At 60.8% G+C, this 17435-nt stretch overlaps 1 protein-coding gene across 1 annotated transcript in view; it reads right to left on the minus strand.

Moving 5' to 3' along the window:
- LOC115606457 (coronin-7-like) overlaps nt 1-15381 on the minus strand; it is a 38348-nt gene extending 22967 nt beyond the window's left edge. Inside the window, exons 1-7 of the mRNA XM_030482382.1 lie at nt 15026-15381; nt 11459-11555; nt 11112-11186; nt 9391-9461; nt 8834-9017; nt 8152-8228; nt 6938-6988 (exon numbers count right to left, since the gene is read on the minus strand). Of these exons, the coding sequence (XP_030338242.1) occupies nt 6938-6988; nt 8152-8228; nt 8834-9017; nt 9391-9461; nt 11112-11186; nt 11459-11555; nt 15026-15085 (615 nt within the window). The 5' untranslated portion in view covers nt 15086-15381. The remainder of the gene's footprint in view (nt 1-6937; nt 6989-8151; nt 8229-8833; nt 9018-9390; nt 9462-11111; nt 11187-11458; nt 11556-15025) is intronic.
- Between the last annotated feature and the right edge of the window lie 2054 nt (nt 15382-17435).

Genomic DNA, 17435 nt, shown 5'->3' on the forward strand with positions numbered 1-17435 from the left:
GGGCCAAGCTGAATCCCGGCACTCCCAGACACGGGGCAGGATGTGGAGCAGGAGGGGCCAGTCCCCCACCTCCAATACGCTGGCATTGGAGCCGTCTCCCGGGGCGGGGAAGGGCCTGGAGAAGGGGACACGTCCCAGCATCAGTGCCAAGACAGATGGAAACCCCGGGTGCTGGGGCCAGCCCATTCGTCGGCCAGGAGAGCACTTCTGCACCTGAGCCGTGCAGCTGTGGCAGCCAAGACTCAACAGCTGGAGATTCGATAGCCAACGGCACACCGCTGGTCCCCCAGCCCATCCGGCACAGCACCCGAGAGCCGGCGGGGGGGTGCAGCCCCCGGGGCGGGCGGCGCAGCTGGCAGAGGGCAGGGCGATGCTGCTGCTGCTCCCAGCCCTCGTGGTGCCGGCTGCGGCTGGGGCCATGTTTTCTGCATTAGTTCCATCCTGGATGAGCAGCACATATGGCAGCAAGCATGCAGGGAGGCCAGCGCCGGGGCTGGCCTGCTTTCGCTGGTGAGATCTCCTGGCACCCACCCCAAGGCGATGCTGGGAGCCCCAGTGTCCCTGGAGCAGGGGACCAGCTGCAGCCTGAGGTATGGGCATCCCTCCGGAGCTGCTCATCCCCCGAGAGGCTGAGGGGACCCCACCAGCTACAGGCCAGTATGCAGGAGCCAAGCAGGCCTCCCAGCTCCCTGGCCATGCCAGCATGGAGGCAGCCCAGCCTCCTCCAGCCCATTGTGTGGGTCCAGCCTAGCTGGTTTGAGGCAGCCCAGGCTGGGGGGACCTTGTGCTCCCTCCTCAGAGCCAGATCGACTGCTTGGGGAGGGTTTCCCAGCACCATCCCTCTCTCCCCGTCTCAGTCCATCCCTCCCAGCACAGGCTGGGGTATGGTGCTGGTACCTCCGGGGATCCCCAGCCCTGCTCCTCCTGCAGCCCCCGCTGTGGGGGCCAGCGCCGGGGAGCAGGGCTGGCGTGTGGGATGCAGCTGTTGGCGGCAGCGGTGCTGCGGTGGGGCCGGGAGCTGGTAACAGCTGCCCGCAGAGAGTGACTGCCTTCGGCTCCCCAGCTGCTGGGAGGGCCTGACACAAAGCAAACACTGCTCCGGTGCCGGGGCAATTCCCAGGGCGATCCCCAGCACAACCTCAGTCTCGGTGAGAGCAATTACACTCAGCTGGGATGCAGGGCAGGGAGAGCTGGAGCTGGGAGCCCATGGGCCTGGATGGATGGGAGGTAAGTGGGAAGGGAGGGTCACAGCTCTGTTCTTGCCAAAGACCCTGTGGCTGGTAGGGCCCAGGACAGCCCAGCTCTGCCTGTGGCCAGCAGGCCATGAGCAGGGCTAGCAGACCACGGGCATCCGACCCATGTGGGAAGCAAACCCAGCAGTGGGACCTGCATGGGCACAGGAAGCACCAGAGCCAGGCTGAACCATCCCTTTGCCAGCGGGATCCAGGCCAGGAGAGGTCCCTCCAGACCAGGGACAGACACCTCCTCCCTGTACCAAAAGGATGGGTCCATGCTCAGGGGCAAAGCCATCACTCCCTCCAAGCCTCATGAGGCTGGGGGGGGCAAGCAGAAGGAACAGCTTCCTGGGGTGCCAAGGGGGTTAACCATGGCACCAAATCCTCCTTTTCGACAAGAATGTGAGTGATCTCCCTCTGTTGCCAAATCCTAGTTACTCCAGTCATGCCCAGGAGAGCAGAGCAGCCTCTTCCAAGCTGGCCCCACTTCTGGTCTCTGCCCAGAGCTCAGGGACACCAGGAGCTGCCACCTCCCTGCAGGGATCCCAGCCACTGCACATGGTGACAGTGATGCGCCAGTAGCCATCATGCTGCCAGCACTGGCCCCTGGCTGCTGGCAGCAGTGGGGTGTATGTCATAGTGGGGATCGACCGGGGTGAGCCCCCTCCTGCTTATGCTGCCTTCCCAATTTCACCAGCTCTGCCGCTCCCGCCTCACTGCAGCACAGCCCCCTGCCTCCATTCAGCTCCTCCTACCCTCAGCGAAGCCAACACAACATCCCAGAGAATGCTGCGGCCCAGCCAGGGCAGGAGGGTGAGCGGGCTCCCACTGGGACAACCCCTACCGCTGCGGAGGCTCCCACCTTGGCATGGATGCCCACACATGGGAGCAGGACCTCCCTCCCAGGGCAAGCAAGGGGGAGGCCGGCTGGCTGGGCAGCTTGCAGCAGCCATCAGCACCCATCTCTCCTCTCCTACATCTCATCTCTGTGCAGCCACTGGCCCCGCAAGCCCTGCTATGAGGCTGTTATCAAACCCCCAAAACAACTTGACCCTCTTGAGTATGAGCCTGCCAGGAGCCTGCCAGGAGCCAGGTCAGGCAGTAAGCTGGGGACTCCTGAAATGCCGTACTGGAGCTCAATGGAAGTGAGGTGCCAACCTGCACCCCTGTGCCTGCACCCTGCAGAGCTGGCGAGGCCATCCCTGGTGCACCCAGGTGAGGACGAGCCAGTGCTCCCATGCACCCGCATCCCCCACAGTGCCGCTGGCTCATCCCAGATCCTCCGCAACTTCCCCATGTCTGCCATACCAAGCGGCATTCCTGGGAAGGACGGCCGAGGGGGAAGCAGAGCAGAGGAAATATAAACAGTCCTGTACAGCTACGCTGGGGAACAGAAGCATGAGAGCGCCGAGCGTGCGGTGCTATAAATAGGCAGCCCAGAGCCAGGCCAACTTTTTCAAAGCTTCCCACGGTCTCCTTGGGAATGTGGGATGCTGCGGACCTTCCCCCAGCCCGGAGGAAGCCACTGCCGAGGCTGGGAGTCAGGTACCCCCGGGGTGACCCCAGCGTGGGATACCACGCCAATGGGGTTGGGGGCAGGAAGACTAGAAGTCTGTATGTCCTGATGCGCCTTCCCCCAGCGAGTGGTCCCCAACCAGCCTTGGGCTGACAGCAGATCCTGGGCAGAGGTGACACATTGGGGCCCATGGGGTCCTGGCTGAGGGTACAGCCAGGCCACCCCAGCCTGGATCCCCACCTCACCCCAGCATCACCCAGCACCATGGCCACACCACACGGAGACCCATGCCATACTCTCCCACTGTGGTGGGGGCTGATGTGGCCCATGGGATGGTGGCCACAGCTTGGGAGAGGGGCTGGAGTCCCTCTCCCAGCCCTGGGGCCATGGGCAGGGGGGGAGAGAGGATGAAACCCTGGCCTTGGGAGGATAGTGCAGTGCTGCCCCACACCAATTCTGCTTGGAGGGCTGTGAGCCTCGGGTACTCCCAGACACAGAGCTCTGCTCCCTGCATGGCCCACGAGGAGAGGGGACAAACCCACAGTGGGAACAACCCCAAAGGGACACCCCCCTGGCTGTCCCCAGGCGCCCTCAGCTCATTAGAGTAGAGCTCATTAAAACGTGAGCAGGAGCGTGCGCTCGCCCGGTGCGCGCGGCCGTTCCCTCGCCCCCGTCCTGCCAAAACGCCAGCAGAGGAAGTTTCTCGTGAGAACGAAGCCGGCTCCTCTCCATCCCACACTGGCCACGCTCGGCGACTGCCCCGCAGCCCGGCACCAGTGGCACCCGGCCCAGCCCCGTAATGGGACCCAGGCGACGCAGCCCCTTGCAGAGTGCGGGGCCAGGGTGCAGCCCCTCGGCTCTGCACACCACTGGCTCCACAGTGATGCCATGTTCAGCAGACAGGGTTCTGCTGCACCAAACCGGGGCATCGGCTCGATGGTGGCCATGCTGCCCACACAGCATAGGACAGTTGCCCCCAAATAGCAGCTTTCTGCCCCTGCGAGCCACCCCCCTTCTTTCCAGCAGATTCTCCAAGTGTTTTGATTGCACACCCCTGTCAGTAAATGTTTGTGGATGCACCCCCTGCAGATGTATATCAATTGACATATGAATGATATCCATGTACAGCTGAAGGTCTAACGTTTTCTCTGCGTACCCCCACAGATTGCCATGTGCACCCCACTTCGAAGAGCACTGCTGCAGAGAATAGGCAAGACACCAGCTCGCTGTGCTGGCAAGGCACTGGGTGCCTATCTTGCTCCTGCCAGCCCTGGGGAGAGGAAGCCCAGGGTCCTCTCCCCGGGCATGGAGACCCAGCATGGGGACCCAGGGATTGCCAGGACCTAGAGGAGAGGGTGAGCAGGAGAACAAGCAAGCAGAGATGCCACTTTAGTACCCCACACCATACCCGAATCACTGCCTGGACCTCATCCTGGTGACCCACCTGGGGCATCAACCAGGGCACGGTCACCCTCCCGGTGCTCTGAACCCCTGCTCAGCACCAAGTCCCGCGTCTCCCCACTCGAGTGCACAATGCACCCCAAGGGCTTTTCCCAGAGGGATGTGGGGGGATGTTTTGTGCGGTTTGTGCAAGCATCACAGGGTGGGAGCCACGAAGCACTGAGCGCCTGTGGAGCCAAAGACACAAGAGAGAGGATGTGACTCGCTTCCAGGGAGAGGGTCAAGGCAAGGAGGGCGACCACCGGCACCCATGGGAAGGGAGTGCAGGCTGTGGCCGGGGCAGTGCGGCCTTGGGCGGGGATGAGGCAGAGGACAGGACTGACAGGACTCACAGGACCTCTCTGGAAGGAGCCAGTCCCAGTCAGGCAGGGGATCTTGGCTGCTCGGGGAGGCACATAGGACCTGCTGAACCAAATGGTGGCCCTGGCATCTCCACCACCAGTTTAGGAGCACTGAGGAGGCATGCTGAGGGTGTAAACACAGCCCTAATGCTCACAAACAGGCTGCTGCCATTGCAGCTCCCTGCTCCATCCCAGACACAGCAAAGAGAGTCTGTGGGTCCAGCTTTCCCAAGGGAAATCATGGCCTCGGTTACATACTGGGCACCCCATAGGGTCAGCCAGGCCCCGGCCACACCGCTCTCGCTGCGTCACACACTCCTGCCCGCTGCAGGGACATGCCCAAAATAGCTGCCACAGACGTAGCCAAGAACGGGGGGGTCAGGCCGCACGGAGGGCATGGCCATGGGTGCAGGCAGCCTGCCAGTGACCCTCCTCACCACCAGTCCTCTGTCCCCTGCCCAATGTGTGCCATATCTGTGAGACCCAGGAGCAGCACCAGGCATCACACACCACCGCAGTGACCCATCCTCCCCGAGGCTCCTATTTTAGCTCCTTCTCATCTTTTTTCTCTCTGCTCTAACAAAAGGAAAGGTTTAATGAGCCAGGCTTGGCAAATTAAGAAAACCAGCCAGACAAGCAGCCCTCTGCTGAGGCCGGCTTTGGCACCATGTGCGGCAAAGGGACTGGGATAAGCAAGCCCGAGCCCTTCACCTGCTCCAGAGGAAACCCAGCCCGTGGTGCCGCTGGGGCCAGCCCAGCTGGAAAACCCATCACACTGCTCACCTCGCTCACCGCTGCAAAAAAACCCGGCAACTTCAAAGCCTCACAAGGTGCTGGCACCACACGGCGGCCCCGGCATCACCCGGTTTTGTAACCACGCTGGCCCCGGGGAGAAGGAGCCTTTCCAAATAACCCGGCCCTCCGGCAACCAGGGAAATAAGGGAAAACAAAACACAGGGGTGTTATTCCTCTTGGCTAAGCAAGCCCTATGCAAACTTCCAGAAGATTTATGGCATTTTAAAGTTTTCCCCTTCAGCACAGTACTTCTCCAAGACTAAACATCTTCATCAATTCTCAGCCGGCCGGGGTTAGGGCTGTGGCGCGGCAGTGCTCAGCCGCGGCAGTGAAGGTGCATATTTCTCTTGGCAAAGCCGGAGCGCCGGCCCCGGGCTGGATCAGACGGCAGTGGAGGGAAGTGAGCTGCCTGTTTTGAACAGCCACCATCATTCACACATTATTTTTAATAGCTCAGCGAGACAGAGTCCACCCTCCCCAGGAGACTTGGCTCGAGCCCATCACGCTCACGGCTTCACCGAAATGCCGTTATACAAGCAGACAGGTCTGGCAGGGGGAGAAGCTGGGGTAGGCTGGGGGGAAGCATTGCCTGAGGCCGTCGGCGGATAGGTGCAGAGACCGGTACCTTCCATCCACACCAAATGGTACTCAGAGCATGGGAGCACCACGTGGCCCACTTGAGGGCTGGGAGCTTGCACGTGTAACCACCGGGTTTATGTTCATATATAGCGTTGTGGTATTTATAAGGCTGCCTGAAGGGTCAAGGCACTGCTTGTACCTGCAGAAAGCACCCAGGGGCCTTATGGGAGCTCAGCACCCAAGCAGCCAGAAGCAGGAGAGTCCCGGTGCAGTGCTGGAGCACCAGCTCCCTCCAGTTGGTGTCCAGAATTACCACCATGCCCAAGCATAGACACCGGAGGCCATCGGCTTCCTGAGCCCACTGGCACATTTATGCCAGTGGCAGGAGAGACACAAAGAGTAGCAGAGCCTGCTGCAGCCATCTCACCCTGCTCTCCACTGCATCCCTCCCCTCCCAGAGGCTTCCAGCCCCTTCTGCAGTGAGGGACAGCAGCCATTGGCAGCCAGCGTCCCCAAGCCACAGGAAACCTCTAATAAGAGGCTGTTTAAACTCGACGTCAAGGCTTAAGTCCTCTACTTATTTCCTACTCACTGTTATTTGCTGAGCTGTGCAGATCCAGCTGCCCAGCCCTCACCCTTGGCAGGTCCTCATCCCCAAGAGCCTTTTGCACAGTGGCACGAAGCCCAGGAGCCCTCAGCCCCACCGCAGCTCTTGCGGCCATGGGGCTGGGGATTGCTGTCGCCTACAGGCAGACAGCCCCAGCAACAGTGTGCCAGTGTGCCGGGAGAGCTCACTGGCACGCCAAACCTCACCAGGGCTGAGGAGCAAAGCAGACGGCCCCATTCCCCTTGCCCTCAACCCCTGCCACTGTGTTACCACTGGGGCCTCTCCTGAGCCGTGCCAGGGCTCGGAGAGTCGGGGGCCCCAAAGCCTGCCCCACAGCAGGCAGTGGGCACCCTGGTCAGGCTGCCTGCAACGTGTCACCCAGCGCACCCAGGAGGGACAGTACCTGGGAAGCAGCTGGGCTGGCTCGGGGGTCAAAGATCCGCAGTTTCTTGTCCTGCAGAGATAAAAAGAAAACAGAGGAGGGTTAAGGACCCTGGGGCCAGGGAGATGTCAGGCAGTGTTAAGCAGAAGGCTGGAGTAAGCAGTTCTCTTCCTTCCTGCCCATCGTTTTCCTGCCTGCAGTGCCTGCTCCTGTGTATGGCTTGCAGAGTGTCCTCCAGATCCTGCCTGCATCATGGGCAGGGGCACACTCCTGGGATCCTTCCAGCATCACAAGGAACCCGATAGTCTCAAAACTGCTCCCAGAGAAGGGGGGAGCCTCAAAAGTAGAGCCAGGGCTGGAGCCCAACCCTTGGATGCCATTCTACCCGCGCTCCCCAGCATCCCACATGCAGGGAACGAGCCCTCCCCTGCCTGGCACCCCACAGCCAAATGGGGCATGGAATGCCCTTTGGAAAGGGCTGGCTGGGGTACAGAGGCAGCCAGGGTACCATTTAAGGAGCACACACTGTGCCTACTAGATCCACACAGCATGGCACAGGGGCTGACCCACACCCCAGATGACATGGCTTGGGGTTTTAGCGTCTGTGCTCAGCCTGCATGCTTGGTACAGAGCTCCAACTGCTCACTTAGCCCGCACACTCAGTCTGCATGCTTGGCCAGCCTCCATGCTCCATGATGGGCTCAGTCTGCACATTTAGCCTCCACACTGGGCACAGGGGGACAACTGCTCGCTCAGCCTGCAGGCTTGGTCTGCACGCTCAGCTGGGCTTGCACACTTGGTCCTGCTCACCCAGCTTCTGCGCATGGCTGGGGGGTGTCAGCTTGCTTGGCTGCATGCTCAGCCTGCACACTTCACACAGGAGAGAGGCTGCTCGCTCAGGCCATGCTTGCTCTGCCCGCACGCTTGATCTGTGTGCTCAGCTGCCCGCTCGCTGCGTCTGGAAGCCTGCGCGCTGCCCGCACGCTTGGCCTGCATGCGGGGCCTGCACGCTGGCTGCGCACTCGGCCTGCGCACAACCGTGTCCGGCAGCATGCGGGCAGCGAGCAGCAGGCGCCATCTAGCGCTCTCGTCCTCCGTGGCTCCAGCGCTGCTCGCTGACCCCGTTTCTGCCCTTTTCTCCCCAAAACGGGGTCACCGTGTGCCCCCCAGGACCCGGGTGCAGGCGCAGCCAGCCCAGCCGTGCCACGCCGCGGCGGCCCATGCGAGACGCTCACCTTGCAGGAGGTGCCGAGCAGGCGGCCGTCTCGCTTCCAGGCCAGGCTCTGCAGCTGGTCCCCATGCGAGTCCAGCACTGCGGAAGGTAAGCAGGCTCAGGGCTGGGGTCAAACAGGGTCCCTCCCGCGGACAAGGCAGGCGTATGGGCAGTAGCCATCGCTCTTCCTCCATGAGCACTTGCTGGGGGAAATGACCCGGCTTTTCCCAAAGGTCTGGTGGCAGCCAGAGCCAGGGGACACTGCTGTGTCCATGCAGGGAGCATCCCTGCACCGCTGGCAGCTTGATATTAAGGGCAGGAGCCCTGGGAAAGCCACAGGGCACTTGCACCCCTGTGCTGCCACCCAGCCTCCTCTCCCCATCAAATTCGCTGAGGTCTGGGCAAGGCTGGTCAGCAACAGCCCATGGAACAGCACTGGGACACACAGGGAGAGGGACCCGCCACCCCAGGAGATCCCCAGCAAAGCTGCTACAGACATAGGAGCCTTTTACACCACTGCATCAGAGCATAGGGGAGCCCATGCACACACGCGAGGGGCAGCAGTGCTCCCTGCTCAAAAAGCCACCCATGCTGCCTGTTTGGTGACACTGAGGTCCCGACTTGAGCCCATTGCTTGAGCCCAGGTACCAGCATGGTGGAGACACTTGTTGCAGGCAGGAACTGGCAGGTACGGCCATGCCTACCTGTCAGCGGCTGCTGATGCTCCATGTCCCAGACGGTGACCCTCTTCCCTGTGCCACTGGCCAGGATGCCATCTGCTGTGGGGTGGAACTGCAGCATGTCCACTGGGCCTCCCCCAGGCCCCAGGGTCAGCCCCGCACTGCTGGGCATGTCCTGGCCGCTCTGGGGCAGGCGCCACACCTTCACCTGCAGCCCCAGGGAGAGGAAGGTCAGCCCCTGGGCAGACAAGCCAGACCCTGCTGGGTGCTGGCAGCGCTCGACCTGGGCTTGCTGCTCTTCCAGGCTCTGGTCCCTGCAGACATCAGGTGACCCCTCATCGCAGCTCAGTGGAATCAGAGCTGTGGACATCCCAGGTGGGAGAGGGCTGATCCCTGGCCGACACCATCTGCCCTCTCCCACACAACCTGGGAATGTCTCACACCACCCCCCAAGGCTGGCACCCTCCTCCCCAGGTTCCTCTTATTCCCATCACTCGGGCTCTATCACCTCTGGGTGAATCCCAGAGATATGCTGGGGAACACAGGGTGTCCCCTTGGGAGCCCTGGTACCAAGCACTCACTGTCTCATCTGCAGAGCCCGTAGCCAGCAGGAGCTGATCGAAGGGTGAGAAATCAAAGTCTGTCACCACATCTGGAAAGAGAAAGGCAGAGGTTTGTCCTCACCTTACCCCTACAGACAGCATGTCTGCCACCTTTGCTCTTCCCCAGCCTCTTTTCACACTCACACATTGCACACAGGAACAGGCAGCTGCAGTCAGATCCAGCCCCATCAGGGGATGTTGGAGCAGCTCAGCTTTGCTGTGAAAGCCTGAGCCCCTCCATGCTGTCCGTCAGGGTCTGACACCCCTTTGGCTGGCAGTGGGAGCCCTGAAGGGTAGCACTGTGCAAGTGCATCTCCCTGTGTAGCCCACCACCACCCCAGTTTGGCCCTGATTTCAGGACAGACATCTCCAGAAGGCACAGGGAGAAGCAGGAACAGCACAAGGCGTCTGTGCTGGCCCAGACACCAGGCCGCGAGGCCGCGGCCAGCTGGGGCTGTGCTGGTAACAAGGCTCCCTTTGTAGTGCCCGGCCTGGCATGCCGATGGTGGGGAAGCTCCTCGCAGAGCCCCGTGGGAGAAAGGCTGACACCATCAGCAGCAGCCCCTCAGATGCATTTGGCACGCTCTGGGAAGTAGGTCACTGTGTACTTTCCTGCTTCCAGGAGTTGCTGAGAGACAGGCCCAGGAGGCAGGAAAAGCGAGCAGCGAGCTCTGCTGCATTTGCCCCAGGAGAGAAGAATGCTTCCCCCGCTTTGGAGGCGTTGCTCTGGCACAGCCGGCTTCAAAGGGCTCCTGCTAAATCCCATTAAGCAGTCGTTAATGCCGCGCTGGCTGCCCATGCACCCCTCCATGTCCCCTGCAGCAGCAGAGCTAGCTGGCACGCTCCCGGTGCCCAGCGCCGTGCCGCTGGGGCAGGGATGGAGCCAGATGGAGGCAGCACAGGCTGGGCACGCCATGCAGTCCTGCAGCCGTGCCAAGGCACTGCATGCAGGAACGCGGCGCTGGGACCGGCTCCCATCTTGCTGCTCTGGTGCAATTCTGGGGTAGTGGGTGACCAGCGCCCCCAGACTGGCACCGCTGCTCCGACCCCAAGAGAGGGGTACCTGGAGCTCCCCAGCACTCCTTCCCCGTGCCCGGGTAGGAAGCAGAGCCCTCCACCTCTGCGGTGTGCACCCCTCTGCCAGCAGCAATGCTGCCAGCGCCTCTTTCCCTGGAGCACTCGCTCTGCCCACATCAGAGCTGCTCAAGGCCACGTAGCTGCTGGTCCAGCCTGTTCATCCTGTCACTAGAGCTGGGTACACCTGCAGTGATGCCAGCTCCTCTGACAGCCTGGCACTGGGTATACTGGGAACTTCAGGGTGTGCAATGAGTAACAGGGGAAGGGTGTGCTAGAGGAAGAGTGTGAGCAAGAACTACATGTCCAGACCTCGCTGCAGCTTGAGAGATGAAGGGATGTGGATCAATTTGCCACCTTAGCAAAAGCCCAGCCTGGCAGAGCCCCACAGCGTGGCTACAGTCAGCTTGTGTCTCACACACAAGTGAGACTTGTCAGGATCTCCCTGCCTGTGGGTGATGGTCCCTAGGAACTCCAGCAGCTCTCCCAGCTCCCTGCCTGGGAGATAGCCCAACACAGCATCCCAGGCTGGGACTTAGCACCCAGGCTCCTCCACACAGCTTCACACAGAGCACAACGGAGGCATGGGGACAAGCCAGTCCAAGGCCAGCAGACACCCTGCTCACCTGAGTGGCAGCACAGCTGAGACATGGTCCTCTTGCCTCCATCCTCACACTCCAGTGGCACGATGCCCAGCACACCTGCAGGGAGGATCCAGGAGCAGGTCACCAGCTGCCCACCAGCCTGCCCACAAGGAACCCCCCCACTCTGGGACACAGCAGGGGCACCTAGTTTTGCAAGGCAAGCCAGAAGGTGTGGGATTGTCAGCATCTTTGTGGCAACTCGGGGGAAGCTTCCTCCACATACCCTCGTGCCTCCTTGAGGTCTGTGGGGCTGACCCATCACCTGGCCCCCAGGGCAAATCCATCCCACGCCCCCAGCTGCACTGGGCATCCTTTCCCTCATGCCTCACCTGACACCTCAGCATTGAATGCAATCCAACAGCAGCTGGCCTTCACGTTGTTCCCATAGGATGTGATGGAGCCTGCTCGGATACCCCCGATCCAAGCCTGGAAGGGAGAGGGAAAACCCATGTCAGCAGATGCTTCTGTTTTGGAGGGGCCCAACGCTGTGGCTGGAGCATGGTGGGAGGGAAGATAATGAAGCATCAGCACCGCATTGCTGGAGACCCTTAGCACCACCAGAGCTCCCATACCAACGAGCACTACCTGGAGGCTGACACCACCAGTGGGATTGTGCTGGAGGCACGTCTGCAGAGCCCTGTCCCCTGGGAGGGCCAGGGCCATGTGACTGCTGGAGGCTTCTGGGCCAGCTTTGCCAGGAACGGGAGGCAGGAGCATCCCACCTCCCAGTGCTGCTTCTCTTTTAAACTGTCCCAGCTCTGAGCCCTCCCATGATGGGAGGACAAAGGCTCGTGGGCTGTGAAGCACCACAGGGTCTTGTGCCTGACCAAGGCAGATCAACGCCTCCAGCAGCATGCTTCCCACATGGACACGCAGGCAAGGAACTCCAAAACCAAAATCCTCCTTTGCAGTGGTTCCTACCACTACCATACAGCCAAGCACCGCACTGGGACGCCCTGCATCAGCCAGACCCGCTCTGGGTGACACAGACACCTGGTCTCAAGTGGCCACCAGGACCAGGAACTCCCTGGCACACGCAGGGCCAAGTCCAACCCTCAAGCAAAGGCGGGTGTTGTACAGCTGCCACCATGCCTGTAGGCCCACTGGCAGCCACCAGCATTACACAGAGGTGCAGTGGGTGTCTGGAGCAGTGGATAGCCCACAAACAAGGCAGAGCCCTGTGCAGGGATGGGAGCTGCATATGCAGTCCCAGAAGGACTGAAACCCGGGCTTCCTCTCCTTGCACAGTTTCCTTTTGGGGCCTGACAGAGAGCAGCAGATCTTGCAGCACTTCCTCTAGTCCTTGTCACAGCAGCCTGCTTGGTTGCAGACTGTTAACCCTTCACCTGCCAAAGATGGGTTCCTCTCCCTTCACCCGCCAAAGATGGGTTCCTCTCCCTTCACCCATTGGGTGGGCAGGGGGCTGCAGCAGGGAAGGGGAACAGGTCTGGAGCATAACCAAACCCCAGGAGGAAGCGTCTTGCAATCTGCATCCAATCATGGTCCCTCAGCAAGAGGGGACACCAGCCACATCCGCGGTACCACACAGGACCTCTGCAGCGAGGCTTCGCAAAGGAACCACTGAGCTGCTCCATCCCAGCCCCACAACATCCCTGCAGGCAGGCAGGAGCCCTCAGGGAAGCGATCCCCTCTGCAGCATGCCAGGACAGCCGATAAAAGCGTATGGTACCTTCCTGGCTACATCCCGAAAGCAAAGCGCAAGCTTTCAGGGTGCCTCTGCCAGCAGAGGCCTGCAGACACTGCCTGAAGAGGAGAAGCAACTCAGACGTGATCCTTCATGTTTACACTGCGCTTCCTTACCCAGCCAGGTCAAGTGTCTGCCTCCATAAACAAGCTGCTCTGCCAGACACGAACAGTGCTTCCCGCTGTGACACCCGAGATGGGTTTGGAGAGGAGACATCCACCTCCCACCTCCTGCCCCACAGAGGTGGGTGACGCGGCCTCGCTTTCCAGGGACATGTTTCACACCTGGGTGGGAAATGCCTTTTGGAAAGGCCACCACCCATGTGCCAAGCCTGGTGGGGGCTGCTGGGGATGGAGCAGATGCCTGCCCGCATGCTGGGGTGAGAGCACGCTGTCCCTTGGTGTCCTGCAGAGCTCCCTCACCATGGGCACCGACACAGGCAGCAGTAATGGGAACGTCCCTGCCTCGACAAGGCCATAACCCCCCTGGCCAGGCATCCAGCACACACACCCCACACACACACTCCCCATGCCGGCTGTCGGCAGCAGCTCATCTGCACCCTGAGGTTCACAGCCAAACACTCGTCTGGCTGAATGTGACCTGCCACCTGCTCTGCTGACACATGCACACAGGCTGGCACGCCATGGCAATGGTGGGATGCTCGAGGCTGGGCACAGTGGTGAGGCCAGCACATCCCCTCCTACAGCTGAAGCTCAAGAGGATGTTTCAGGCACTCACTGGGTTTGCAGAGACATATCAGTACAGGACAGGCCAGGCCAGCCTGGCACAAGGACGGCCTGGCCAGGAAGTGACATGGAAGAAGAGCACTGACGTCCAAAGGCTGATAGACAAACATTTTGGTGGCCCTAAACTCTTTTTAAAGGCAGTAAGATGCAATGATTTTTAGCAGCACCATCCACCCAGCCTGAGCCCTCCACTTCTGGCCATGTGGCCTACGATGAAGGGTACCAGCTTCCCCCACTTGTGTGCCACTCCGGCACGACTGGTAACCGGAACAGCCTGTGCCGTGCAGCTGGCCCATGCTGTCCCTTCCCCACATGGACCGTCCCCGGCAGGGACTCTGCTCCAGCTGTGCCAGGCTGGAAGCCACCCAGGCAGGATCCCACCACCTGCCTCCACCGCAGCAGAGCTGCAGCACCTTGCTCATGGCCACGGTGCTGCAGAGATGCTGGGTGAAGGTGTCTGGCTCAGGGAGCCCCCAGAAGGGCTATGTGTCCTTGTAACGCTCCCCAGTGCGGCTCACCTGGCACAACCCACCTTGACCCAGCCTCTCAGCCCCTGCTCCGCTGAACCTGCAGAGGACAGGGATCTGGGAGAGCACCCTGGCCAAACTCCTCAGCCTGGCAGGACTACCCACTGCCACCATGCACCGAGGTGGATTACAACGTTTGGCACAACTGGGGATGGTTATTTGTGGGGCAGAGGCTGGGGCCAGGCCCCATATGGCTCTGTGCTGCCGAGTGAGACCCGCTAGACCTCCCTGGCCTCAGCAGTGCCGAGCTCCACAGCTCACAGGCTGGGTGATGGAGCTTATCCTGTGGGGCCCAGTGCTTCCTCTTTGCCTGCAGAAGCGGGGTGGCAAGAGCAGGGCCCAGGTTTCACACTCAGGGTGCTCACTTCCCTGGCTGGCCAAGGGCCAAGGCCCAATGCTGCAGGGAGGGCCAAGCACAGGCGAGGCAGCAAGCCGAGCTGGGACGGCAGGCAGGCCGAACCGGGGGCCAAGCACCTGTGCCAGCCATGCCCAGTGGCAGATGGGCACAGTCCGGCTCCCTGAACTGCGGTATGAGGACCTTGAGGCAGCGGCACCGGCAGCACCAGCACAGCTCCCGGCTGGGCAGGCTGCACCGGGAAGGAGCTGGGGTTCCCCACCAGCACCAGCTGCAGAGCGCCCCGTGGCACCGAGCCGCCGCCAACGCTGGACCGGGAGGTGGTGGGTGCCAAGGAGGGGCCGCCCGGGTGATGCTGCCGCGCTGCTGCCGGGCACGGGGCGGGGAACCCGGGCACGGCCCCGCTATACCGACGGTGCCGCAGCAGCTGGACCCGGAGCCGCGCCCGACCGGGGCGGCACCGCCGGGGCTGGTGCTGGTGCTGCCCCGCCCGCCGGGAGCCCCGGCCCCACAGCCCCCGCGACCCCGGTACCGATCGGCGGGGAGCGCCCCGCGGCGCTCACCTCCCTGCGGGGCAGCCGGGCCTCGGTGTGCCGGAACTTGGACGCCTTGAAGCGGTTCATGGTGCTCCGGTCGCACCACACCGCGCCGTGCCCGCCCCAGCCCAGCTCTGCTCAGCTCAGCCCAGCCCAGCCCGGCCGCGCTGCTCCGCCCGCCCCGGGGCCCCGCCCCCGGGCCCGCCCTTGTCATTGAGCTCCGCCCTGCGTGCTGGACTGGGGCCGTCGGCAGCCGGGCCCCAGTGTAGGGTGCCGGTCGGGCTGGTGGCCGTCTGGCTAGGCCTGGCTGACCCCGCCGAACGCCCCGTCTGTGTCTCTCCCTGCTCCCGTCTCCTCAGCGCGGCGCCCGGCCCGCCCTTCGCCTGGTACAGCGACGCCGACCCCCACCCCCCCTCCCGTAGGGCTGCTATGGCGGGACTCCGCTGGGGGTTCCGCTCCACGGCGGCTGCACCACCGCGGCCACCGGGCACCGCGTATGCACACCGAGGGACGGACCCGCCGCGGCGGTGGAGCGGAGCTGCTGCGCAGGGGCGCTGCTGCTCCAGCGCAGGGCGTGCCGCTGGTGGCACAGGCGCGAAATGGCGTCGGTCTGGCGGCCGCTTCTTCCGTGTTCCCGAAGGGAGCAAAGCGGAGGCTGAGGGAGGAGCAGAGTATTTAGTTGGTCATCAGAGCCGTAAAGAATATCCTTATCTGTGGGCAGGGCCCTGCCCGACGAGAACATCAGGTCCTTTGAGCTCTCCTAACTCTCCTAACGTCTCAAGCCGGAGATCGGGTAGACGTGTGAAGATGAGCCACTGACTGAGCTGTGAAAGGACCCAACACGGTATTGCTGGTACCGAACAGTGCTGTGAGAGTTCAGGGAATCAACTCCTGGATTCATTACACTCCAGTGAAGAAAGGTCCAGGAGATCATGGAAATCAGAAGAAGTTTCTGAAGAGGGGGGAAGGGCTCTGCAGAATCTCATTGCATTAGACACCTCGCTAGCATCAAGAGGGTTGTGCTAATACCACTTGCTGTGTTTATGTAGACCAGAGGGGAAGAATAGAAGCAGATTTAGAGGAGATCTGGAAATAGACCGAAATTTTTGCATGAGGAACAAAAAGAGGACACATTTTACAGGTGTCATGAAGTATGGCCGTGGCCAACCTCTTCATTCCTGATGTAAGGCTGTGGGTTAAGAAATTGCATGGTATTTTGATTATTAATAATTTTCGAGTGCGTTTCTTTAATAACGCAGTGTATTGGGAAATAATGTAAAAGATGAGAGTCCTCTAAAATTGAAATTAGATTAAGTCTCAAAGCGGGTAGTTGTTACCCAGCAATGAGGCATGCTTTGTCTTCCTTCACTGAACACGTCCAGTCCTTCTTGTGTACAGGGGTGACTGATAACAGCACGGATTGGTTCTTAGGTTCATCTGCGGTGCCTGTCATTTTGTTGTCACATCCAGAGACCTTTTCCCCTGGAGGGGACTGCATGGTGGTGGGCAGGGCTGGGGAGGCCTGGGCCAGACCCCAGCATGTTGCAGATATTGTGCCTCTTGGGACATAGCAAACTTTTTCCAAATATTTCACTAGTTTTTCCATGTTCTGCCCTTGTTCAAGGGTGAAATTCCAAACCACTGGAGGTGCCTACTGTCCTAGGCACTTGTCCATACTATCCCACACACTCTGCCGCTCATAACTATCCAGCCTCGTGGAAGATGTCTGGTGATCTTGAACCTCAAATAAAACCTGAACCGTATGCCACAACATGCTGGTTCCTAGCAACAGGACCAGGCTGGTTTCAAGGTTATTCAAAGGATATTGAAATCTTTAAAATTCTCAGACGCTGTTGGAATCGGCCTAGAGGAGAACGAAGATGTCAGCAGGCAGGAAAGAAGGAAGAAAGCTGTAGGAAGATGTCTTCCCCCATAGGTCGGCTCTCCGCGGAGGAAAGGCCAAAGGTGTAATTACAAGTAGTTCCCAGTAGATGTCTCACGAAGCACAGAGGTGACGACCACGCTGAGTGCACACACCAGATAGGTTTCACGACCCGCATTTCTATCGTATCATAAACCATTGTTAAAAAGTACAACGAAATTATAATCTTAGCTCGGGCCCCAGGGATAACAAACATCGCCTCAGGGAACACACACTGCAAGTGAGGTATCACATATCGCAACCCTGAGAACAGGCACAACAACTCCGAGGGCGAATGAATCAACATTGTGACCAGTGACTACTAAACCAATACAATGAATGCTAACGAGATTTGTTTCAACACGCCCTGGTCAGGTCCGTTGTTATCTCAACCCTTCGTGCCCCACGTTGGGCACCAAAAAGGGCTGTCGGGGTTTAAGCCCAGCCACTAACTCAGCACCACGCAGCCACTCGCCTCCTGCCCCTCCACTCCTCAGTGGGATAGGGAGGAGAATC

Source organism: Strigops habroptila, chromosome 4 (genome assembly GCF_004027225.2).
Source record: "Strigops habroptila isolate Jane chromosome 4, bStrHab1.2.pri, whole genome shotgun sequence".
Taxonomy (NCBI): domain Eukaryota; kingdom Metazoa; phylum Chordata; class Aves; order Psittaciformes; family Psittacidae; genus Strigops; species Strigops habroptila.